Below are 24,786 nucleotides of genomic sequence, written 5' to 3'. Positions count from 1 at the left end.
AAACGGTTAAAAGTGTTTCTATATGGCAGATATGACAATGGATAGACGCTATATATGAAAGGGTAAATGATACAAATTACTTGATGCGTAACAGATCACATTAGCTGAAAGATCTGGGTGATGGTGTACAGTGCACTGTGTTTGCGACATGTTTTGCATATTCATTTCAACTCTGTAGGCTAAACGTTTGTTGGTAACGCAATGCATCACACCGAGGAACACGACGGGTGGAAAGCTGGTCATTAAACACACCGTGGGGTCTCATAAATCAATTCTCGTGTTTTGTGTTATAAAGGTGGGACCTCCTGCGTTGCTGGGGGTGGTCAGTAAAAGCAGGGGCATAGAACCTCAGTTGACCGGAACGGGAACGAGCGCGCTGTAAGGATAAGACCACTCAGAGATCCACGGACACGCGTGGCGTTCCTCTACCTGAAGAGTATGGAGATGTTTTTTTTTTTTTTTTTTTTAACTAACCCTCGTCTCTTTCCACGTCTTTCACCCTGACCGCAGTCTACAGTGATCAGTTCCATCTGTTGCTGTTTTTTTTTTTTTTCTTAAAGGTTTTGAAAAATTAAAAGAATTTTCATTCTCTTTTAGAGCAAGAAAAAAAAAAAAAAAAAAACTTGGATCAGACGTAATAGTTTTATTTTTCAGCCAGGCGGATCTGACAGGGAAAAGTGTTAAGATGCGGGAGAAGGAGGCGAGAAGATAGATGGTACACGAGGAGAGCCATGTAAGAGGTGTGGAACCCCTCGCTTCGCTCAGATGTGACTGTTCGCTGTACTACCTGTAGGATTGAAACCCTTTGTTTGCCTGTGGAATGCGGTGGCGGGAAGCCATCGAACCCTGAGCCGCTTTTCAATTCAAATGAGACGGACGGCTAATTAAGGCACGCGGAACAAACACGTCGGGTCCCCGTTCGGAGCACTAACTCGGGGGTCTGTGCTCCGCTTCCCATCCGCGCTGCAGAAAGCTCGCGACTGGCGAACCCACGCCTATGGAGCCACCGTGAAACATCATGCGTTTCTCTCCTTCGCCGATGTGAGTTTCGCGCCGCCACAGAAAAGTCCGTAAGATGGACAATTCCGACAGTTCGCGCGACAATCATGTAAGACGACGCCGCTCGGCTCGCGCTGCGATCGCGCCGCGTTCCCAAGTTCGAGCGACGTTTCTCGCGCTGGTTGCAATGCGGACGCAGCGCTCCCGCGCGCGCGGCGGGCACCGCGATGCTGAAGTTTGAACCCGGCGGCTGCGCTCGCGACGTTCCGTTACCGCGCGCGTGGAACTTGAGGCGGCGGCACGTGCCCCGGCGGCGCTCGCCCGTCCCCGCCACCGGAAAAGAGTCTCCCGCACTCGAGGACGCGCAGCAAGACGCACGTTAATCCAAAAGGGCTGGAATCCACTCGGCGCCCTTTTCGTCGCGCGTCTCCCTGTTTGCGGAGGTTCTGTTCTCGATCTCCCGCCACTTTGAACAACAACAAGTGGACCCCTTGGCAAAGTTGCAGCCTGCGAACCAAAAATCGTGCTATATGAAGATCCCCGCATCGGCGCTGCTTCTCCTCCGCAGACATGCCCGTGCGTGCCGTGACTTCCACGTTAATGTACAGGGGCCTTTGCACTATTCCAGATATCTTATCCTACCGGACGCCCGTCACCCTCCCCGAGGACGAGCTGGAAGGTGAGTTGCTCCTTCCGTTCGCTTCGCATAACGACGATCTGCGGCAAAAGGAGCTGAGTTGCGCTCCTCTTTCGCTCGCTCCTCAAGCGCGACTATCATGTATTTTATTCCTATGGCCAGCACGAGACGGCGAGGTCAAATTGAGCTCCGAGTTACCTGGTAACACCTGTTAATTCCAACCCATTGAACTGACGGGGCGCCGCGTGCCGGGCGGGAGACTCCGAACTGCCTTCATTTAGCCTGGGAAGAACTGCTTTATTATTGAGTCAAAGCACACAAAAAAAAACAAAAAACAAAAAAAAAAAACAAACAAAACGATTGCCCAGATTTCTATTCTCTCACCCAGTTCCGTTTTAATTTCCTTTTGAGCATTTCAGTGTTAAGGCTGAAACTCCGTCCAGTCTCAGGAGTCTAGGTAGCAGCCTCGAACAGTGTAAATTAAATCGATTAGCGGAAGAACTACAGGTCTTCTGAATACGTTCAATGGTTCATTTTCAGCTGTCCTTAGTTACATGATAAAGCTTAAGAATATGAGTTCTCAAAATCTGGAAGTACAAAATTCAATAATGGAAAATTGATTCAGTTACAATGAAATGTAATTTATTTGATTGTGCGTTTTTTGGGTGGGTGGTGGTTGTATCTCTCACTCTGTAGGTTCTCCTAAATTAATGGTGGCTTTTGGGTGCTTTGCCAGCTGGGGTATGATCCTGAAAAATGGGAATCAGAGCCATGATGGTGGTGTGTGAGCCTTTGCTTGACATGGTTTTGTGTGTGAGGAGATTCAGCCGATTACCGCTACCTTCTCATTACGAATTCAGCGGGAGCAGGGCGGGCATCGCCTGTAGCCACTTGGCTTGTGCTCTTCAATAATTCAGGTGTGTATGTGAAACCTTGTCAAAGCCATGGCTGTACCCACAGTTGATCCACGTGTCCAGAGTAGCTCAACAAACATGCAATGAGAAAATCCAAACACGTTTGATTGACAACGTCGTCTAGTGTGCCAACAAGTCTTTGTTAATGTCTCATGTTATTACGAAGGCATGTTTTGTTCAGACTGGCTACTTACGCATTCATTTGGTCAGTTTGTCTTGCTCGAAAGGTACAGATACGACACCTCCACCCAAGGCAATGAGCGAAACATGAACATCTTCTTCCAAAAATGGTGTTAAAAGAGTTTAAAGCAAAGAGCAAAGAACATTTGCTGTTGCCCCAGGAAAGCCAGAGAAGTCCTTCCACTTTGTTATTTGGTAATGAAAACATCATTTCTTACTTGGACTCTTGTTAAATCTGCAGTCTTCAGTAGTATTTACCCTTTTGGGCTTCAGCTCTCTCCATATCATAATAACTGGCATTTATACCATTAATAATGCTGATTTTAAAAGCTTCCAGGCTTCTACATATCAGGATGGTTGTGCAAAAAGTGACCATGTCTGCTGGATATAATGAGTGGATCTGTACCTCAAGAGCTTACACTCTTGCATATAGAAACATCTCTAAACACACTTCGGTTATTATATTTATTGAAAATTCTACGCAAACATTTATCTGTCTATACATACACACCGCAAGAGTCATATAATACAGACAGTTCATGCACAAATGTAGTTTGCTATAGATGTACTTATGCTCCAGTACGTAGAGTTTTAAGGGGTTCCAGCTCATTGAAATGCCGCTGCTGATTTCTCAGAAATGAATCCGTTTTCGTTAGAAGGTTGTGAAGTTAGAACGCTAAACACCTCCCCTGCTATTTTCCACAACATTTTTATTTTCAAGTGTTGTCTTTTTTGTGAGAAAAATGTAATATTGATCCACCTTGAGACCTGATGCAGTTCCGAATAAATACCACATTTCTGTTGCACTGGAGGGATGGAGGATGAGAAAGATTCTGACGGCTGAAGAAATACCAACTTCAATTAATGCATGCGGTTAAAAAAATATATTAAAAAAGAAAACATGCTGTTAAAGACAATTCTGCTTTTTTTTTTTTTTCTTTTTGCACTTGGACTTACAAGCTTTTGTAAATTACTGATTTGTATCCATAGTTTGATCGTGATGTTTAAAAACGTATTGCAACTGACACAGCTTCCAACATATTCGGCAGGACTGCAGCGATTCAGAAGACTGTACGCTGCTCACATGCTTGCTGGTGTTGCACTTCTTCAGCAGATGTGGGCCATTACAATTTGCCCTGCATTGTTACTCCTTTGAGCTGCTCTTGAATATGGAGAAGCAGCGCGGAGGCCAGATCTTTCTTTGTCACCTTCCGTCCCTAGAATTTATTAAATTTTAACTACATAATGCCACATGGTCATTTTTTTTCTTACATTTTAAAAGCAGTTTTTAGGTAGACATTATATTGTAGTATTAGAAGTCTTGTACATGTATATTGATGATAAACAAAAATAAGGAGCATTAAAAATAAAATTAAATATAGCAGCAGTTAATAATAATAACAATTATAATATTAAAAATAATAAAAATGAAAATCAATAATCAGACACACACACACACACACACAGGGTTGCAGCGAGCCGGAGTCTAACCCAGCAACACAGGACGCAAGGTTGGAGGGGGAGGGGACACACCAAGGACAGGACACCAGTCCATCGCAAGGCACCCCAAGCAGCACTCGAACCCCAGACCCACCAGAGAGCGGGACCTGGTCAAACCTGCTGCTCCACCGCACTCCCAAAATCAATAATAATAATAATAATAATAATAACAACAACATACATGACAATATCTGCAGGAAGGGAAAATAAGAAGCTGCGGTTCCAGGCAATTAATTAAATGAGAGATTATTTTCGAGAAAGAATATTTGGTTTCACATATGTCTTACTGGTAATTTGAAAGGCTCGCTGTGCTTGTCTACTGGATAATTTGTTGCGGCAAATTGGCTATTATAAAGCTGAGCAAATGATATGGGAGATGCACAGAGCTTCATAAATTTTCCCTCTCAAATGGGAAGAAATTGACCAGTATCTGTGAAAACACTGGCAGCACTGATAGAAAACTTGCGCTTATGTGGCAGGCATCCGAGCAGTAAGGCCACATTTCTTCGCATCCTGCAGGCAGCCACACCTCATGCGGTGCCCGGTAGTGTTCCAGTGCAGCAAATTAAAGCATATTTCAATAGGCTTGGTGCAGCCGAAGATAGATAGAGGAGGTGATGTGTAGTGTGGTAATTTTACTGAGCTGTAAACATACACAGGTGGGATTGTGTTGTTTTGGGTACCAGCAAGGAGTTTGGCTTTGTACAGAGGGGTTGTACGCAACGTAAAAATGGCTCTCCATCTTCCCACACTTCCCACACAAGCCGGACATGACCTCCCTCATCGCGATAGATTACAAACGTGACTCGGCTACTAACGGAGAGCACGATTGGACCAGGTGCATTGTGGGAGAATAAATAGTTCTGACTGTCTTGCACAATTAGTTCTCACTGTCCTGCTCCTCAAAAGCTCGGCTGGGTATGGCCAGGACTGTCAAACAGGTAACTGAAGTGAAATAGGATTGCCTCTTCCTATCATCCAGTAGCTTGAGGCACCATATCTATTAATTTGGCTCCAAGAAACTGAACTTAAAGAACTAAATCAACTTTTTACCTACATTTGTGTGTGGTGGGCGGGGGGAGGGGGGGGCATTTTGCTGATGCACTGCAAGCATTACTTCCGAGGTCTGTGGAGAGGGAACCAGACATCAGGAAGCTGTGCTTCTAGTGTTAAGTGCAGAGCCAGGTGTGGGTCAGAGAAACACACACTGTCTGAAGCCACTTGTCCTGAGTGGGGGTTGTGATGAACCCGAGCTTAGCCCTGCAACAAAGGGCACGAGGCAGAAGGGGGAGGGGACACACCCAGGACGGGATGCCAGTCCATCACAAAGCATCCCAAGCAGGACTCGAACCCCAGACCCACCAGAGAGCAGGACCCGGTCAAGCCCCCCACGCCCCCCTGGTCAGAGAAACACACAATGGAAATATGACTTAATGTGCTCTTCCAGAGAGATCCTTCTTATGAGACAATGGGTTTAACCTTGTCTGAGTATGGGAGCAAGTGAAAAACTGTTTAAATCTGGTGCAAAATTAAAACGTCTACACTTAGAAAGAATGGGATTGATTTTTTCCTGCAATGCAAAGGTTTGCAGTTACTGCACTACGGCTCAACATAGGACAGAGCAAATGTCATGGAACAGTTCATGTTATTGAGTTACTGTGAATATTCTACAAAACAATAATGAAATTGCTTGGAGCATTGTATTAAAGCACAGTATAGTAGTTGGGTGAAGCAATCCATCACATACTCTTTTCTTTACTGATTTAGAACTGGGCTTCATTAAACCTGGCATTTTTGTGGTATAACACTACCAGTTAACAAGATGATGTGTACTCATGTAATGTGCACTGATTTATACGGTAGTACGTGACAGATTGACTGCACTCAGTCACATGTCTGCATCCAAATCCCTCCTTCTGTTGGTGCGATGCCCTTTTTGTGTTGCTCTCGAAGATGTACATCACTTTAGAGAAAAGCCTCTGCGAAACGAACAAAGTAAATATCCACCTGGATGCTTGTGGCGTTAAAGTTTCTGGTAATCACTGTGACAATAATAATGGGTTGTGCAAACATATTTACCAATATTATAAATTTCAGTCATGGTCATTAAGATATGGATTTGGAGGATCTGACTAAATTTTAAGAATAGGAGCACAGTATAGAAGTGCAAACCCTTAGAGGAGGAATTGTTTGTTTTTACACAGCATGCCTATAATTAGCCATAAACTTTGTTCAGTTTTGAGAAAAATGCCCTTTTCTTCAAGACTCCATACGCTGTAAATGGAACAGCTGTAAAGTATGTCCTGCTACTTACTCTACTGTGTATGGTGAAGAAGATAGTATCTACAGATCAGTGACATCCCACCTGAGCGTGCAGCGAGGGAGATCCTTTCTGCAGATCAGCAACATCCCACCAGTGTGATGTCAGATGGCTGAAATCCCATCTGGGTATGCAATGCAATAGATAGTTTATCTACAGATGCTCCACCTAGGTGTACAATGAAGGAAATGGTAGCTGCAGGTCGGTAACGTCGCCTCTCACTTTGCAATGAGAGACGTTGGTTTCTGTGCACCATCATCTCCCCTGAGAATGCAGTGAAGTAGATGGTAGCTGCACAGCAGTGGCATCCCACCAGTGTGTACAATGAAGTGGGCAGTAGCTACAAATCAGCAACATCCCCTCAAAATGTGCAATGAAGGGGAAAGAAACTACAGATCGATATCTCTTCTTAATGTGCAGTTTATGAGGAGATGGCAGCTATACGTCAATGATTCCCCTCCTTATCGTGAGATGGAGAAGATGGCAGCTGCAGATCGGCGGCGTCCCACATAAGTGCTCAGTGAGGAAGATGTTTTCTGTGGATCGGTCACATCCCAACTGAATGTGCTGTAAAATAAATAGTTGGTGCGGATCACTGATGTCTCACCTGAGCGCGAGGGACGCGGTTTCAATCGATCTTTTGTATCTCACCTGACTGCGTGATGTGAGAGGTGGTTTTAGTGGATTGGTAATGTCATTGTGCTTCTCTCGTCCTCTGAGGATGAGCACCTGTTGTCTCCTGACAGCCCCTCTTTGGTAACATTGTACTGTTTTGCTGTAGTAAATTCCTCAACGCCTCACCACTGCTCCGTAATTATGGTACGCAGCAAAGTAATTTTAACAAATCAGAACATGGTGATGAAGGCAGCACTAGTAAAGATCATCATAACCTTTGAAAATCATTCCTAGTATGCCTCAATGTCAGTCTATCAAGTCTGGGTGGCACAGGTATGCAGAGGGTCACACTAGTGCCTCTCAGCTCAGAGTTTGCTTGTTCCCTCCAGGACACAGATTTCCCTCCACAGTCCAAGGACGCGTGTTTTAGTCACTCTAATATTGCTCTCAGTGTGCGAAATGACTGTGTGTGATTGCTCATCATCATGAAGATGGGCTGCAGCTTCAAGTATAGAGTAAGAGGTGGGCTGGAGAAAAACACACTGTCACATTCATCCATTTAGTTGAAAACAGCTACACTGTATTAGAGCACTAGGCAAGATTTGAACCAGCAACCATCAGCTCCAAATATAGCAGCTCTAAGCACTCCCCTACCAGGTGCCCTTCTGACTAATGCGGTGCCCTATGAATCTGAGATAGCCTCTGGACCACTTTGACTCTGCATTGGATAAGCGGTTATTGATAATGAATGGATTACGGAATAATGGAGTGGAAATGAGTGCATCCAGATTCTAAAATCTTTCAACGTGTCTTTTGTAATAGATATAAAACTTTTCTGTAGTGATGGATTTCCACTATAAAGCAGCGCTGCAATGGTGTATCAGCACATTGTTGCATCGGTGTAAATAAAAATTGCGTTAAAATGTCATAGTATCCCTAGTTATTATGCTATGGATGAATATAGATTATATTAACAACTCGTTTTAGATGAACAGAGGTTATTTAAAATGAAAAAATTAATGGTTTTTATGATGTGTATTTACAGAACAAAGTGCAGAAAAAGCCATCCCATTAGAGAGGGCAAGAGGGATTACAGCTGTTGCTGCAGGATAAATTCGGTTCTACCAACGCTGGGAGATGTATGTGTGCCGAAATGGAGAAAAACAACTATTAGGTTGTTCTTTCACTTCACACTTCTCAGCTCAAGACACCACAGCATCCGAAACAGAATTCCACATCAGTTAATTATCTTATTTCGTTGTATCTTTGTTATGGCTCATATCATGTTCTGAAGTCTAAGCATTTTTAAGCAGTGTTTCAGAACAATCATCGATAAAATCTTCCAATAGAAGAATGGATTACATTTGTTCATGTAGCAGATGCATTTCTCCAAAGGGACTTATGATGTTAAAGATACAATTATTTCCCCTTTCATTTATTTAGCAAACACTTCCTCTAAAGTGACTTCCAATGACCTGCTGGGTGATTTTTACTGGGGCAATTGATTGTAAGTCCATTGCTAAGGGTACTACAGCTGGAGGGGGAGATTGAACCTGCAACCTCGGGATCTGAAGACAGTAGCTGTAACTACTGTGCTACCAACCATTACAATGGCTTTTGTGATCTAATACATTTTCAGTTTTCCATGAAACCAATGCTTGACATGACATGTTTCCCTTTGAAACAAGGTTACTCAGCTTTATACTTAGAGGACCACAACCATATCTCCCAAAGCTGGTAGTGTAGTGGTTAGAAGTGCTGCCTTGTGGTGTAAAGGTTCCAGGTTCAAATCCTGTTCTTAGGTGCACTCCTGTTGAATAAGGAATTTGGACTAGTAAAATTACCCTGCTATACATGTAAGTAATTGCTGGTAGCTTAATGCTGTAAGTTACTCTGAAGTAATGTGTCTATTAGAGGGATAAATGCAAAACAGAGATTTCAGCAGGACAAATAGTGATTCTGTCATTGCCCATCTGGAACAAAGTATTGTTGCTGACTAAGAGTTTACTGAAATCACCCCACTGTAAGAAGGGCAGGAACCATATAGAAACAAGACTGATTTTCAGCAGTACTGTGGAGAGTCTGGAATCACCAGGGATGGTGACAACATACAAGCTGGACACCGCTCTTCATCATGGGTGAAACATCACAGACATTTCCTATAAGAAAAGGTGTCAAAGCCACAGCAAGGTTGAGCCACCGGCATCACTAAATAAACAAATAAAAAAGTAACTGCAAAAAAAAGTGTTTAAGTCCTTTGGAAAAGGCAAAAATAATATGTGAAACCTGTGGTCTTCGTAAAAGATCTTAGCCTTTTTTGCTGGCTAGATGTGACACAAACATGTCGCTCCAGGAGTGAAAGGTCAAGAGAATTGGAAAAGGTCAATATATTGGAAATTGGAGATACCGTACTACTCTAATCATGTTTAGCCAGCTGATAAAAGACCAAAAAAATCCATTCTAACAATGTTTAATTTTTTTTACTTTATTTTCTAAAGGAAGGTCACTGTGATAAATATAATCTTTAAGCCCTTGCAAGGTATTTGTAACTCCAGATTTCGTTTCACATTTTCTCATTATAGATGAAGTTTTTTTTTTTTTTTTTTTTTTATTAAATATACGAAGGCTGCTCAAGTTAGAAATACCGGCTGAGAAAAACTGGAGCCGCATAACAGAAAGGGGGGGATTAAACTTGCATTAATGCGGGCTATCATTGAAGAGCTGATGTCATTTATTATGCAGCAAAAGGAAAACAAAAGTAAAAGCAGCAGAACGATGAAAGAAACACACGAATTGACAGGCGTCTGCAGGAACAAACAGAGCAGCTTCCTCCCTTGTTATTTTAGCATGTCAGGCAGCAGGAGACTGCGCTTGCAGGAAAACAAGCGCTGCACCACGAGCGGAAAAGCTGTCAATCCTCCACAGATGGTGGGTCGCGGAAAAATGGTGGCGACGATCGCAGGGAATCAGATAGCTGCGGCACTTGGCGAAATCACCGAGCGTGGCTCCCTAACACAAAGGGTTTTTTTTTTTCTTTTTTTTTCCCCGCAAAATTCTGTTTCACACACACTGCATAATTCATAACCCTGTAAGTATAGAGCTGGGTAATTGTTGGGGTGTTCCAGGTGCAGGTTGATGCAAATGAAAAGAGACAACAATAAACGGAGGACATGCATATACCTGTGGGGATACAGTAATGTACCGCATCACCCCCCCCCGGCCCCCCCAAGCCTCCTTGGGTTTGAGAACCACCTTGATTCTGCCAAATTTATTGATTTTTCTTCAGCGATGTGTCTCGCTTCCTATTTTTACTTGTTACTTGTTGCCTGCTGCTGGCGATGATAATGATGATAATGATGCTGATGATAATGAGGGTATAATGATGAATCAGCATTCGTTTTCTCAACAAATTACAGATTCAAACCGTAGTATAAAGTGTAAAATATCAGCTAATTATATAGCGCAGAGCTAGACACGTACTGATGAGCTTTGCTCCGGTGTCGAAACAAACCAGCACTTAATACAAGCTAAAAACTCTATTACTCTAATTTTACTGGCACTGTATTATATTAATGCTGTACAGTAGCAAATACACCTATTATTCCAGTAAAAAATAAGAAAAATATACAGAAGAATGATAAATAAAATACATAAGATTTGTATAGCTTGGTTCAGTTGCCTTTGGGATCATGTGCCTGGTTTTGTTTTTTGGCTGGCTCAATTTATAGCTGTTTTTTATTACGACATATTAAAAGGTCATTTTTATAATTAATAAGAAGTCGCTCGGTGCCACGTCTGAATTAGCAAACAGAGGTAGTGAGAAAAATACGCTCACAACCGGATGAGGAGTTACCAAGGGACCAGTGTGGCAGACTTTAGGTATATGGAAGTGAGGATATGGTTTGTGTGTGGTGTGCGTACATGTGTAGGCGTGTGTGAGCGCATGTATGCGAGCGCAGAGAGGTGAACCTTATGTTAAAGGGTCCCAGGACACTGGAGGCACCAGTACAAGGATCATTTGGCTAAGCGAAATACAGAAAGGGGCCCCGCTGATTGCCGGCAACGTTTTACACGAGCGTCAGCCCATAAATTTCCTCGTATCTCATACATTGTCAATGACAGCACACTGACTCCTTGTCTGGGAGAAAGTCCTGTCATTGCGCAAACCATTCTGGAGTAAACTGACAGTGTCGCTCAGCCAACAAAAAGCGCTGCAATACTCAGTTGTCCCAACGCCCAGCATCGTGCAGAATTCAAATGTTTGCTGATATTAAAAAAAAAACCTCATTTGTTGTTATAGTACATCCAACGTTTCTGCTGTACTTCTTTGTACCCGCGCATTGACTTATGGGAAACAGAAAGGGGCGCTATATTTAGACGGCGGATCCTGCCGCTTTTGAGCTCCGTGCTTCCGCTCAGAGCCGAGTGGAGTGTTCTAAGTGGAAAACACAAACAACTTCTGTGTGTCCTAAAAATAAACCGGTGCTCCAGCCGTGTAGTATGAGCACGAGTCAATCGGCATCTATTCCGATTGCGCGGGGTGAAAATAGCCACAAGCTTCGAAAAACGTCTCTTACGTGTTTTTCAAGCGTTGCGTTCATGCTACATGTGCTCGCACTCCAAACATTTTGCCTGCAACAACGACTTGGGAATAAAACATTGTCCATACCATAACTTGTTCATGAAGGAGTGTGGTGGCACGATGGGTTTGACCAGTGCCTGCTATGTGGGTGGTCTGGGGTTTGAGCCCTGCTTAGGGTGCCTTGTGGTGGACTGGCATCCTGTCCAGGGTGCGTCCCTTTGTCCTTGCGCCCTGTGTTGTTGGGTAAGGCTTTGGCTTCCCATGACCCCACCCAGGACAAGAGATTGTAGATGTTGGTTGGTAACTCTTTCAGTGAATGTTATTGTTCAGCCTTTTTCACAATTAGACGCAAGAAATCTTTCTTTCAATATTACAAATTGGGGGGAACACACACACACACACACACACACATTTTCAGAACCGCTTGTCCCATACGGGGTCACGGGGAACCGGAGCCTACCCGGTAACACGGGGCGGAAGGCCGGAGGGGGAGGGGACAAACCCAGGACGGGACGCCAGTCCGTCGCAAGGCACCCCAAGCGGGACTCGAACCCCAGACCCACCAGAGAGTAGGACTGCGGTCCAACCCACTGCGCCACCGCACCCCCATTGGGGGGAACATTCAAAGGTAAATGTGACTCACTTGTCCTAAATCCCTACCAAAAATCTGAAGGTCAAAAATATCCGTCCTTTTAACGTGAAATGTCCTCAGAGACGTGTCTTTACAGCTCGTCTGTTCCCGGAGGCTGTCGAAGAGGGGGCAGTTTAATTTGAAGTGGACGTATAATTAGTAAATTCCATTATAGTTCCTGGGAATAAATAAACTGCGGACTGCCGTTGCGCTAATGAGATAAACAAACAGAGCGTCAACACGATGGTGCCATTTATGACAGGACTAGTGCTGCACACTTCACGACGACTGTCCAGAAAGTGGAGAGATGCTGTCAACCTAATGGCGTCATTTATCAGAACCTAGAAAAAAAAAAAAGACAAATCCAAAAGAGTGACAAAAACCCCATCTTAAATTGCTCATTTAGTGAGCGGAAAATATCCCATTCGTCTCTTGACGAAAATAACGTCTAAAAATGGACAGCAGGTGAAATGAGCAGCGGATCAAGGGCTTGTAATCTGATCGTTCCTGGCCCACCTCCTAGGAAGGTCGAGGCTGCGGTAAGTTGTCCTGGGTGCTAAACCTGAGTTGCTTCAGTAAAATATGCACCTTTAAAAATTAGGTATCAACTTATTAGTCTTGAGTCACAAACATCTGTCAGAGTCAAGTGGAGCGTGACAGTCAAAACTACTTCTGTGCATAAAAACATTCTACAGCATTGGATCTATAACAGGAATAAGAGCTGAATGACATCTAAGATTACTGAGTAGTGTAAAGTTCTCTCTTAGGCTGCAAAACCACTTTTCATTGATGGATCATTCCCATTGTGTTCTCCAAGGATAGATACATCCCACTTGTATTGCAGTATTTTCATTACTTGTATTTTTATTTTGTTGCATTTAGCTGATGCTTTGCTCAAAAGGGACTTCACAGGGGTAAGGTTACAACTATTTACCCATTTATATAGTTAGATGATTTTTACTGAAGCAATTTAGTGCATTGGGCAAGGGTACTATATCTGGAGATCAAACCTACAACCTTTGGATCCAAAGGCAACAGCTCTTACCACTACCCTACATAGTAACATTTACTATCCTCAATGGAACTTTACATAGTTTTTATGCAGTGATTTGCAGGTAAATCAATACTCAGTGATGATCTTGATACAAATTCCTTTACATTTTTTTCTGTTTCCCCCTACAAGAAATGTTATTGTTTTGGGCATCTTCTGTACTATATTTAAAGCCCTTGGGTCCATCTGTGAAGGAGTCGCCCACCGATCCAGGTTGAACATGACTGAACTTTGCAGGCTCGCCCCATAGGAGTCGTCCACGTGCCTGCTTTTGTTAGTTAAAGGCCCGGCCCGTGCCCCCCGAGCCTTGTTAAAACCCACTTCCTGTAGTGCCCTTCTGGAGCCGTCTGCCGAAGATGGATTTAAGCTTTCTGGCTGATTATTTTTAAACTTGTGCTCAAATTTAGGTAGCAGTGTTACACATGGGCTGGGGGATACGTGATGGTCTCTGAGTACGAACACGGTCATGTTTTCTAGACTCTACACGTGATGGTTTTTAGTGTTCATGTGTTTTGGGAATTACACACAGGGATCAATAAGATTGTAGAGTGTACTTCACTGGAGTGTCATTATCAAAAAGTGATACATTACGCCTAGTGAAAATATGCAGGAAACATCATGATAATGTTGTCTGTTTGTAACATCATCCAAAAAAGCTGAAATTAGAATTTTTTTTAAGTGGCAACAACTGATGTGGGAAAAATAATCACGGTGGTGAACGATTACAAAGTGCGTTGACAGATTTTAAGACCGATTTACATTCTTTTTCCCACAATATTTATATTTGTAAGTCATTGTTGTTGCCTCTATTGTGAAAAAACCATACGGTCTGAGTTATAAAAACCAGTTTCTTGTTGTAAAAGGTCCTTTCAAGGATAAATCCTTGTAAAGTGTTTGATGTATTGATGTCTAAGTGCCTGACAATTTCTTGTGAAGATTTGATGATGCTTGCAAGTAAAACACCGTCCCTCCTATTGATTTAGCACCAGAGCAGTCTTTAAACGCCTAACTTGTGTGTTTATTCTGGGGGGAAAAAAGCTTCTGATTTATCTGTGCCTCCATGAGAACTCGCTGGGGTCTTCAACTCCGAAATCAAAACTGCCCTTTTTCTTCTTCAAAGAGAATGCTGGGGTTAGAGGGATAAGAATGGCAGTATGTGGATGTAGGAAGGAAGTTTATATAAATAAATAAATAGGGAAATAGCAAAATAAATAAATAAATTTCCACTTCTAAACTTTGCCATTTCAGCAAAAAATGAAAATGCAATAAAAATTTTCAAAGAACCTCCCCAGAGAATTCTTAATGCGATGGAAGCGTAGGTAAGGTAATTATTATTGCAATGTTATTACTAACCTTTCACAGGTCCGTCTTTAACCGTTTGGCAACTTGCCACCCAAGATGCCAAGTGGGAACCCCCTTCCAATAGCTGGGCTACAGGTATTTGGCTGAAGAGATGTATTTCCCACACGCTGACATGGCATCGGGCCCTCGCAGACGACGCATCAGATCAGCCCGAGGTTCAGGTGAACAGACGGTCTTTCTCCACCCTGACCACCTTTAGCGGGACGACCACCAGCAACAATATCGCTCTTTTTCGCATCGGTCACGCAGATGACCTTTTAAAACCATAGGCAATGCTTTGGTACGTTCTTTCGAATGAGCCTGATGTGAGATACTGATGAAGGAAGGAAAAGCTCTATTAATACATCTTCCCAGTAGAGCCCCGGGTCATGTTTTCACTGCTGTGTCGTTTTCTACACCCGCAGATGATTCATCGAAGCTCTGCGCACCAAGCCAGATCAGCGAGCGTTTGTTCTCAATGCGAGTTGGCTTCATAGGAGAACCCGTGGCCTGTTCAATTGAATATAGCACCTAGATGTGGCTTTTCTTAGCTGCGATGGAATGGGATTGTTCTGCAAGGCCGCAAACGATTTTATCCTTAGATCATCCATCTGGATCACGGTTAAGCACGTGAGACGAGATTCCCCGCAATGCCCTTAGTTCTGAATTCTCTGTGAAAATGCCCTTGCTTTTAAAAGTTTAAGGAGAATGGATGCAGCAGCGTTGAATATTATATTTCATTGCGTGAAACAGCTAATATCTTGTGTTTGAACAAGACCCCTTTTCTGGTACGGCTAAATGCAGAGCCCATTAAAAACGGAGAAAGGCTCCTGGCGATGCTCTTAATATGCTGCATCATTCAGACATCGTGCGGTTTTTCGTCCGGATAACGTCGGACATCGCAAATTCGACAGCAGGAACTCGCAGCCGTGATCTGCAGAGCGCTCAGATATTTGATATAGGAGGTGTCTTGGTCCTTCAAGAGAAAACAATGTGTGAAAAAAAGCGATTCAGAGATGAAACAAGGCAGTGTTGGGTAGCAGGTGGCAGTTGAGGCAATATCACTGTATAAACACAGGATCCCATCTGGTGGAGGAATAAAAGACACATATTTGAGGTTTTCAATGAGTAACTCAGACTTCACCACCAGTAACACGTCATTTACAAACCGCTGCAATACCGGGGTAAGCTCTGCGACACAAAGTAACGGTAGAAAAGTAATAACATTGTAATTAACCCTTTAAAATTCAGAGGGATACAGGAATTACGATAAAGCGTAACTCATAATTACGTGTTTTTGATGGGATTCCTTTCACAGCGGGGGAAAAAAAATCAATACTTCATATCACTAAAAAATAATACTGCCTATTGTCTGAGTTTTCCTCATCCTGATGCTGATCGTGAAATTGCCGTCAGATGAGCTTGTCGTTTTTAGGTCAGACGCCGAGCCACCGAGGGAAGATATCAGTGCCGTTTTCTGGAAAAAAAGGACACAATTAGAGCAGGTAGATGGAAACAACAACAACAAAAAAAGCATGTAATTCCAGAATGTAAAAAAAAAAAAATCAATTATGTTTGTTTGAACTAAAATAGGTTTTCTGGTAAAGCTGAGAGTGGCGTCCATTCAGTATACAGTCAATAAAATACTGGATAATGGATTCCCTGTGCAAGGTTCAGCCAAAGCTTTTTCGGGGACCTCTGCCAGCCTTTACTCCAGATGGCAGCCATGAACTCCTGGAACGTCCTACCACTCCACTCGTGACTATGAATGACCGTGCCTTCGGCTCCGGACTGGCAGGTTCCGGCAGGGGGTCCGCAGGGCAGACAGAAGGCACCGGCTCAAGTCTCCCTGGCTGTCAGCAACTGGCAGGCGAACGAACACCATCCATATGGGCAGTGAACAAATAAGCAGCACCCTTTTCATCATATTTAAGGCTCTTTTCTCAGCCAAATGATACGGCGTGAATGGGATGTGCCTTGAATTAAAACCAAGGTGTACATACCTTGCGGTGGTGCAGCGGGTTTGGCCAGGGCCCGATCGCCGGTGGGTCTAGGGTTTGAGTCCTGGTTGGGGTGCCTTGCGATGGACTGGTGTCCCATCCTGGATGTGTCCCCTCTCCTTTCAGCCTTGTGCCCTATATTGCTGGGTTAGGCTTCGGTTTGCGGTGACCCTGCTTGGGATGAGTGGCTTCAGTCAACGTGTACGTGTGCATACCTCTCTGTAACAGCTGCAAAATTTTCTCTTGCTGCAAATCGCAGAAATCACTGCTGCACATTCAAGGATACACCCGACAGACATTGTAAGCAAAAGCCACAAGTAGCCTTGCGTTGTCATTCTGGGACCTGGTGCTGATTTTGTGTCCACCTCTGGCTAACCTCGATTGTTCTTGTGAAAGATGGCCCTGAAAAAGGAAGGTTACTTTCTCTGGGGAAAGGGGTCAAGTGGGGGTTCAAGCACAACACCTTACATTTTTACCTTCTCTAAGCACTTTAGAAAAAAAAAAGTTTTGGGTCAGCTGGTGAATTAGATTTGGAAACTTGTAACCTGTAGTTTACTGTTTTACATTCTTGGAGGGATCCTTCTGTATAACCGCTCGAAAGGTACCTGAGCTGAACGGAAATCTCGAGGCGATCGTTCCCAACCAAAGGGCACAATCGCACGTCCACAGTGTCAGAGAACATTTCAAGTGCAAATCGGTCTAATCAGCCATCCGCGCACGCGCAACGCGCCCCGGCCCCTACCGCGGTCTGACTAGATGGTCCTCGTCGACAACGACGGACAAACAAACAAAAACACCTGAGCTGACCCAGTGTAAAATCCACCTGCGTTTCAGATTTACATGAATTCCGTTGTCAGACACTTTTCTCCAAAGCAACATCCAACTCAAGCTTTAGATACAGGCTCACAATTATCAAAGTGCACCATACAGGTGGTCCCCGAGTTACGATGGTTCGACTTGCGATTTTTCGACTTTACGATAGTGAGCTGGTGATAGGCATTCAGTAGAAACTATACTTCGAACTTTGAATTTTGAATTTTTCCGGGCAAACGATATGCAGCGCGATACTCTGTCGCGATGCTTGGCAGCGGCAGCGATCCGCATCTCCTAGTCTGTCACGCAGAGGTGTGTATTAAGTGTATTAAATGCATTTTCGACTTATGATATTTTTGATTTATTTGTGGAACGTAACCCCATCGTAAATTGGGGACCACCTGCACTTATCTGATACCACCATTTTTGCCAGTGTACATCACTCTGGTAGTTACCTGCAGAATTGAGAGTCGAGTAGGAAACACAATGATGATGGGGAGATACGATTGCATTTAGCTGTTAGGAGATCTAGAGAGAAGCGGGACCATAAGAGATGTGTTTTCAGATTCTCCTTGAAGCCTCAAGGGATTCAGCATTTCTGAGGGAGAGATCGAGGTAAATCCACAACACTGGACCCAAAGAATCAAAGAACCCACGGACCTTCGATTCTGAACTTCTTACCGACAAGCAGCCAGAGATGGAGAAGCGCAACTGTTTTTTGGACATAATGCGGAAATGTAAACCCACTTTCAGTCACACAGCGATACTTTATCTGAGTTCTAAACATTTGGACCTATTTGTAAATTTGCTGGGATGCAGCAACGTAGCTTATTTTTCCTACTTTTCAAGTTCGCATTTAAGGCTCTTATTAAGTCACACAGTTCTAACAGTACGGAGGTGATGTGTTTTTTTCTACTGTTGTGAAGAACTGCAAATTTAGGAGGATTATGTAAAAGCAAATATTGGATTTGGAATATGCAGAAGCATAAGGACTGGCTTTCAAATGTATTTCCCCCCTCTCGCAAAGCCGAAAAACTGGACACTTCAACATCAGCACGGGCTCTTTTTTTCTTTTCTATTTAAGTGCTTCTCTCAATAGCTTTGTTATAAAAGCGTCTCTGCAGCGGTTAAACAGAGCTCTCGTTCTCCTGGAGAGCAGAATTTTGTGAGGTTTGATTAATGGCACGATTAATGACTGGTGGCCCTCAAAACTGCCTGTGAAGTGACACATGACAAGGAAATCAAAGTACTGACACAGTCGTTTTCGAATTTACAGTACAGAGTACTGTTATTTTTAACCTGGGCGTGGAATTATTTGCAGCCCCTTGTTTTGTGGCAAACCCATGTACACACACACACACACACACACACACACACACGCGCGCGCAGGATTGTCTTATTATCACTGGGAGAATTTTACTTTGACTCCTACTTTAATGTAATAAATATTTCCAATACACCCCCCCCACCCCCATCCCCCAACTTCGAATCTGAAATTTCAAACAGTTTCTGCCCTTTTTCAAACTGACTGATTATTTTTTATCAACATGTTTTATTTTATGGGGACATCGCCAGTTGTTTGCATCATTGTGATTTCCTTCAAGAATAGTTAATAAACAGTTTCCGAAACTAGGCCATGCACGCTCACTGGTGTAGAAATGGAGCGTAACCTTTAGTCATGGGAGCGCCGAATCTCTAATGTAATTGTTCCGAACCATAACCCCAAAATGATGACATCATACAAACGCAAAAAAGTCTTGCATTTCTTCGATCACCTGACTCTTTTCTAGAAAAGCAACTTGCGGCGTTACACTACCTACAATCATTTACCTATTTATACAGCTGGGCAATTTTACTAGAGGAATATAGGGTAAGTACCTTGCTCAAGGGTACCACAGCAGTAGGTAAGATTCAAACTTTAGATCTAAAGGGAGCAGTTCTACCCATTAAACTATCAGCTGCCCCAGACTGTATTCAGAAGAGCATTTTATTTAAGTAGGACATTCCAATACAGTTTTTTTTTTTTTTGCTTAAAATTTCCCCTCTAGGCTTCAGAAAGTATATATATACACACACACACACACACACACACACACACACATATGCATATAGGCATTAACACAAAAGCACACAACCGCTTGCACAAAGGGGCATTTCTCCAGCTCTTTCATAACACTATACATCACCTACAGGAGCGAGACGTGCGCCAGGATTATGAGCCTAAGAAGAGATCACAATTTAGATCATGACTCAGACCATTAAGAGGCCTCTAGACAAATAATCTTGCGTGAATACAAATGGGCAACACCATTTTAGAAGTGATTTATTGCCCACGTGTCAGTCCGCGTGTCGCTGTGGGTGCCAAGAGACGTTTATTTTAGAGCGTTTACGTTCGGCAGAGATTTCGGCGTGTTGCATATTTAAAGACGGGGCATCTGACATTTCGACCTCCATTGTGCGCGTGATTGAGTGTCTGAGCGTATGGATTTATACGCCCAGTCAGCGACACAATAAAGGAAACACGCTGAAACACTCCTAAACATTGGAAGCGTGCCTCCCTTCGGCCATGTACTGTATATTATAATAATTTTTGTCAAACGCTATTTATTGCACTGAGAGAGACGTATGAATAATGACGGCATGCAGACTTCCCTGCATTCAAGGAGAGATGGTACATTATTTATTCAAGGGAAAACAATTATGTTGTTCTGGAGGTGGTACAGCCATCACGGTTGGAAGCCGTCTGCCAGACGGACTAGGAAGACGCCAAGTGTTTCTGGCCAGATCCATGGAGCTAATAGCTGATTTCCCTCTAAAAACTACAGCGTGTTTAATGAGTCCTCTCCTCAGGCATCGTCCGAGCCTGCGTCCCCTACCGTCCCGAGGGCCTAAATGCAGCTTTCCTCCTCCCCCCCCGCCTCTCCCGCAGAGATCCGAGAGGCCTTCAAGGTGTTTGACCGTGATGGGAATGGCTTCATCTCCAAGCAGGAGCTGGGCATGGCCATGCGCTCCCTGGGCTACATGCCAAACGAGGTGGAACTGGAGGTCATCATCCAAAGGCTGGACATGGATGGTGAGATTTCTGTTCCCATCCCATATCTTACTGTATATTATTATTATTATTATTATTATTATTATTATTATTATTACATTTACGCTTATTTATTTTGCTGTTGGGGGTGCGGTGGCGCAGTGGGTTGGACCCCGGTCCTGCTCTCCGGTGGGTCTGGGGTTCGAGTCCCGCTTGGGGTGCCTTGCGACAGACTGGTGTCCTGTTCTGGGTGTGTCCCCTTCCCCCTCTGGCCTTACGCCCTGTGTTACCGGGTAGGCTTGCGACCCCGTATGGGACAAGCGGTTCTGAAAGTGTGTGTGTGTGTGTGTGTATTTCGCTGTTGCTTTTCTCCAAATCAGCTCACGATGTCGAACTGCTTAAAATTATTTATCCACTCATACAGCTGGGTAACTTTTTGACTGGAACAATTTAAGGTAAGCACCTCAAGGCTCAAAGGTATTACAGCAGTAGGTGAGATTTGAACTGGCAACCTTCAGGTCCAGAGGCAGCTTCCCCCTATATTATTATTATTATTATTATTATTATTATTATTATTATTATTATTAGTTTACAGGTGTTTGTGCTGCATACAGCAGCTGGAAGCATGGTGGTTTGAGTTGCTGCCGCCTTTGGATCTAAAGGTCGCAGGGTCAAATCCTAGTTGTAGTACCCTCTAGCAAGGTACTTACCCTACATTGCTCCAGTAAAATTACCCGGCTGTATAAATTGATAAATAATTGTAAGGAGTTTAACATTGTAAGTTACTTTGGATGAAGTGTCAGCTAAATGAATAAATATATATATTCATGAGCTCATTCAGATAAAAGCCCTGTAGCTTGGCATGGTACCTTCATTAGTCCGGTTCCTTAACCACTTCGCTGAATGTCCTGTAGATGGGATGGCAGCCCAGCCCCCTAAGGATGTTTGCAACACGGGGGAGATGTTTGGGTGGACCATTTGGAAGGGATGTACCTTTTCCACAAGTGTCTGGTGCCTCCAGCTCAGCAGCTTCCCTTGGTTCTCTCTTCAAAACTGCATCCGCTCCCTTTGTTACTTTCTCGAATGTGACAAACTGCCAGAAACGGTTGTGATACATAACTTTACAAAGGACTTCATTTGCTTCAGTTATTTTTTTTTACTTACCCTTTCCTTATGCAATATACAACATGTTTTCAAAAAAATCTCATAACCTTGTTTCTAATGACTTCCAGGGGATGGGCAGGTGGACTTTGAAGAATTTGTCACGCTCCTTGGACCCAAGCTGTCAGCGGCCGGGATGCCAGACAAGTTCCACGGAACCGATTTTGACTCTGTCTTCTGGAAGGTGAGGGTGGATCTGTTTTCTCCAGTCAACGCCTCTTACCTGAGCTAATTAGAGCTTTCATCAGATATTGTCTTAGTGAGGAAATGATATTCCTTTGATAATTCTATTTTGCAATAATATAGCAGACATACTAATTAAAATTACCATAAGAGAGATGCAAGCAGAACCACTATTAAAGCAGAAGAAATTCAATTAGCTTTTGTCTCAGAAAAAAATGATGTTAGCTTGCTTGAAATGCTCGTGGCATTAACAGCCAGACTTTATTAGCATATTTCCGATTAAAGCTTTATAGTCATTACATGGTTATGCACACTGAATATTAAAAAACCATATATAATATTTAATGTTGTAGCAAGGTTTGAATTAACGTTTCCCGTACTTTTCGTGTGTCTTTAACGAAGGCCCAAATCCAGCTGAACTTTTTGTGTAACGGGAAAATTGCATTAATTTGTTTGCAGAAACAATGCTTGTATTATTTCATACAATTGTAACTATGCACATGATTATAATTTTAGACATACGCTGTCTTACTTTTTTGGCAGTTTTTATTAGTTGCAAATGCACATGAGTCTCTGTGGACTGTCTTGTTTGTTTGTTTGTTTGTTTGTTTGTTTGTTCATATGCTTTTTAGCTGTACTCAAGTGCAGAGTGCTTCGGGGCTGGTGCCATAGTTTAACTTAATGTATAACTGGTCATTTCAATCTTTTACGGTTCCTTTCCAGTCCATATCACTCACTTCACTTTATTCAGACATTTTTTTTTTTTTTTTGGTAAAAGTCCTTATAAGTGATGCTGTTGAATTTTCAAAATCAGTATGTAAGTTTGCCCGCTACCGTAAAACTGAGCACAGGAAAAATATTTCCATACCAGTCAAATTTATGTTGCTCAGAATCCACACCAATATAAATTCCAGAAATTTCCTTTGCATCCATAATCTCCTGTTTGGTAAACAAAGGGAAAATGGTTCTGACAATTTTCGCTCAGATGGGTGCTGGTGATGGCAGCACACCCATTCGTGGCAGAGAGCAACCCCCCCATGCTTCACTTCCCTTTCACCCTTAGTGTGATATGCAGAAGCTGACAGTGGATGAGCTGAAGAGGCTTCTGTACGACACATTCTGTGACCACCTGTCCATGAAGGACATCGAGAACATCATCATGACCGAGGAGAGCCACTTGGACAGTCCGGAGTGTCAGGTGGATATCGACAGTAAGCGCCTTTTCCCTTTTCTCCCTTTCATAACTTCTTCTTGTTGTTTTGTTACTTGTCTAAAATTTTTATGGAAAACAACATATTTTAATAAAGCGGTTCCAAGTTGGGTTACATAGCTCAAGGCTACAATAACAGTGGCTTAAACCTGCTCATCTTCAGGTTACATGTCATATCCTCGAACATTGCGTGCCTTCCCTCTTCTTCTGCAACAAAAAAAAACATTATATTACTTTTACATGTATTCATTTAGCAGATGCTTTTCTCCAAAGCGATGCACATCTCATAGAAAATACAATGTGTTCATTACTTTAGCAGAAAGAGACACTTAGATGCAGACGTGTGATTCTTAAGTGCAGTTAGTTTGTTTCTTTCCACCATGTGGACCAATATTCATGACACGAGGAGCTGCGTAAAACTTTATCAGAATATCGACGATTGCCAATCATCTTCCTAGTAATTTATTTTTTTTTTTGATATACATATAAACATTTACATTACATTACAGCAGTAGCTGTGTAAAGGTTTATCCGGGCATCATCTTAAAGTTATGGTGCATGAACATTTACACCTTACATGAACTTGAGAGATGATGGGCAAAGTGGGTCTGGAAGAGGTGAGTTTTAAGAGCCTTTTTAAATGCGGACAGGGATTCAGCAGTTCTGAGTGAAAGGGGGAGGTCGTTCCACCACAGCGGAGCCAGAACCGAGAACCTTCGTGCTTTACCTCGTGCGTGGGACCACCAAGCGGGCAGATGTGGAAGAGCGAAGCGCTCTGGTTGGGGTGTAGTGGATGATCAAGTCTTGTAGACATCTGGGAACAGTTCTGTTGATGCTTTCGTTGGCCACAACCAGGGTCTTAAATTTGATCCGTGCAGCTACATACCTCACACGCTACTGTTTGAAAAATTTTCCTAAAGCACATACGTCGTATGTCTCAGATCTGGCTCTTTCTCTCCTTTCTTTGACTCCCGCCCTTCCCTCGCCACTTCCCTCCACTTTCCCTTCCTCTCTGTAGCGAGCCCCACTCAGCAGGTCAAGCACACCTGTGTGCGAAAGAGTTTGATCTGTGCCTTCGCCATTGCGTTCATCATCAGCGTCATGCTCATCGCAGCCAATCAGATGCTGCGCAGGGGCATGAAGTAGGAGGGGCACGGGATGGACACACCCACTGCTTCCCCTCTCTCTGCATCCCTAGTCCAAAGCCTCAGTGTGAAACAGCAAAAAAAAAAAAAAAAAAAAAAGAATGAAACATCTTTGAAGATCATGCCTAAAGGTTTGAGACCACGGGCCTGTTAAAGAGACCATGGCCTTTTCTACTTTACAGGCAGGAAAAACTAACTTCTCCTGCCTCAGTGGACAAAAAAAAGCAGGGATCGGTGGGAGAAAAACTACTCCACGTCAGCTGTTTACCCACCTGTTATACCTGGCTTTTCTTAGTGAGGGGGGCAGTACGGCTGGAGAGCATCATTTTGTGCATGTAATGCATGAATTTGCAATTGTCATCTCAATGTGACTGGTGTTTTCCATTTGTACAAGGATCAGTATCAAGTGTGTGCATAAATTGCTACGTGACATGCGTTGTAGCCTCCCAACGAACGACTGAGGATGTCCAAAT

The 24,786-nt window shown here is 43.3% G+C and overlaps 1 protein-coding gene across 1 annotated transcript; it reads left to right on the top strand.

The window, feature by feature from the left end:
• The first annotated feature begins 907 nt into the window (after positions 1-907).
• Positions 908-24,385, top strand: cabp7b (calcium binding protein 7b). Its single transcript, XM_018751539.2, has 5 exons — positions 908-1,678; positions 20,513-20,656; positions 21,847-21,959; positions 23,022-23,169; positions 24,187-24,385. The coding sequence occupies exons 1-5, from the start codon at positions 1,570-1,572 to the stop codon at positions 24,312-24,314; spliced, it is 642 nt and encodes a 213-aa protein (XP_018607055.1). The 5' UTR covers positions 908-1,569; the 3' UTR covers positions 24,315-24,385.
• Positions 24,386-24,786: the final 401 nt, after the last annotated feature.

This window comes from Scleropages formosus, chromosome 6 (assembly GCF_900964775.1).
Source record: "Scleropages formosus chromosome 6, fSclFor1.1, whole genome shotgun sequence".
Classification (NCBI taxonomy): Eukaryota; Metazoa; Chordata; class Actinopteri; order Osteoglossiformes; family Osteoglossidae; genus Scleropages; species Scleropages formosus.
The sequence above is the reverse complement of the archived record's forward strand: the minus strand, read 5'-3'. Positions and strand labels throughout refer to the sequence as shown.